This window comes from Propithecus coquereli, unplaced genomic scaffold (genome assembly GCF_000956105.1).
Source record: "Propithecus coquereli isolate 6110/MARCELLA unplaced genomic scaffold, Pcoq_1.0 Scaffold43, whole genome shotgun sequence".
NCBI classification, from domain to species: Eukaryota; Metazoa; Chordata; class Mammalia; order Primates; family Indriidae; genus Propithecus; species Propithecus coquereli.
This window is the reverse complement of record NW_012150063.1, coordinates 9,321,436-9,323,600: the sequence shown is the minus strand read 5'-3', so window position 1 is coordinate 9,323,600 and position 2,165 is coordinate 9,321,436. Positions and strand designations below refer to the sequence as shown.

The 2,165-nt window shown below is 38.4% G+C and overlaps 1 protein-coding gene across 1 annotated transcript in view; it reads right to left on the bottom strand.

Moving 5' to 3' along the window:
• HEATR5B (HEAT repeat containing 5B) overlaps window positions 1–2,165 on the bottom strand; it is a 105,782-nt gene that overhangs the window by 52,347 nt on the left and 51,270 nt on the right. The window contains 1 exon segment of the mRNA XM_012653801.1: window positions 1,893–2,144. Coding sequence (XP_012509255.1) covers window positions 1,893–2,144 — 252 coding nt within the window.

Sequence of the window (2,165 nt, the reverse complement as noted above, 5' to 3'; positions counted from 1 at the left end):
TATGAGGATCTGAGAATGAAGGTATTAATAAAAGGACAAGATACAAACGACAAGGGTAAAAAAACAACAGTTAAGAAATACAAAGAAAGAAAAGCCAACCTGAGGATTTTTCACTATTTCCTGGTTATAGTATGCACACTTATGATTCCATCGCTTTACAAATTCTCTTACTCTCTCTGCTTCTAATAAACCAGTGTGGTAGGCAGAATAATGGCACCCAAAGATGTTCACACCTTACCCTCGGAACCGTGAATATGTTACCTTACATGGTAAAGGGACTGTACAGATGTGATTAAGGTTATGGACCCCCAAACGTGGAGGTTATCCTAAATTATTCAGGCTGGCCCAATCTAATCACATTAGTCCTTAAAAGCAGAGCACCGTTCCTGGCTGCAATCAGAGAGAGAGAGAGACATGACAACCGAAGAAGCATCACAGAGAGATTTAACGTTGCCGGCTTCAAAGACAGAGAAAGGGAGCCATGAGCCAAGGGGTGCCGGCAGCGTATAAAGCTGAGAAAGAAAAAGGAAACGGACTTCCCTTAGAGCCTCAAGAAAGAAATATAGCTCTGCGGACACCTTGATGTTAGCCCAGTGAGACTCGTGTTAGACTTCTGGGCTACAGAACTACAGATAATGAACTGTGTTGTTGTAAACCAAAGTTTGTGGTCATTTGTTACAGCAGCAATAGAAAACTACAACTAGCCTCTTCTACCTGGAAAACCCTATCTCTACCTTTAAAATCCAGCTTCAAAATAATCTCTTCTGTGAGGCCTGCCCTGGCTTTTCAGGAAATGAATACCATTTTTTTTAATGTTCCCAAAGTACTCTATCATGCTACTATTGGGACAAACCATACTTATTTGACTGATAAGTCTCTCTGTCTTCTAGACTAGAAGTTCCTCCAGGGTTTGGACTGTTTCTTTCTTCTTTGTATCCCCATTGTATAGCAAAGAATAGGATGCAGCAATCATTTGCTGAATAATGACATGAACAAAGACAACTGTGTTCGTGATGTATTGTGCTTTGTTGGTATCCTATATTCAGATTCACATTTGATACATGGTGTGCCACTGTTTTACTTTTTCTTTTCTACGTATATTTGTGGGCCCTGCTGTTTCTTATATACAATTTAAAAACCTGAAAGGCACTTTTAATTTATAGGCTTCATTATTGTTAATACATACAATGTGTCTGCAGATATTTAAAAAATGACAGAGTAATGAAGAGACAACAAAGAACAGGAGAGGGAGTCTGTTACTCTACCACCTCTCTCAGCTCCTCCAGGTCTCTTCAACTGTGAAATGAAGGTATTGAGCCTGATGATCTCTTTGTAAATTCCCTGTAATAAATATCGGATCCAGGAGATATGTGGTACAAAAAGCTTATAAAAGAAAAAAAAGCAAGATAAAAATTGTTTCAGTAATAAACAATTTTCACCTATATATACATCTAATACCATTTCTGAAATCTGAGAGTTTGAAATCTGCATGGCATTCATGAATTCTGACATTCCCCATGGCTGGGGACTGCAAAATTCACCTTATTTATACACTTTAAAGTTTCACCATTTCCTTCACACACTGAAGTGCTAAAACCAGGACAATGTACTGAGGAAACATAAGTTACTGCCATCATTATCCTTAGGGCCAATGATTAAGATAGATAGATAGATGGATAGATAGATAAGTAAGTATAACTCTTTGGACCACCTTCTTCGACTTATCTTCCAAACAGAGATCTGAAGATGGATAGTATGTAGAAAGGACAGAACACTAGGACAGAAGGCAAGAGAACTTAAAATAAATGAAAGGCACAAACTAAAGCATGCAGTCAAATATCTCAAGCATATAAAAACACTTTGGGGAAAAGAAGTACTGATTTTAAATTTACTTGTAGGGTTTCGAAGTTTAGCAGAACGTGCCATGGCAAGATCAAAGTGAGCCTGGTCCGCATTCTCACACAAATTGATGATTCGACACAGGCAATCAGCAGCAAATACCCGAGTGGCCCAGCGAGGGGCCACAAAGGGCTTTGATTTATCTTCTTCGCCTAATGTGGTAAACATGGTATCATCATCCATCTCATCTTTCTTTTCAGATTCTTCATCTTTTCCACTACTTAAGGGAGCTGCAGTACTCATATCTATAACAAAAATAAAGAATA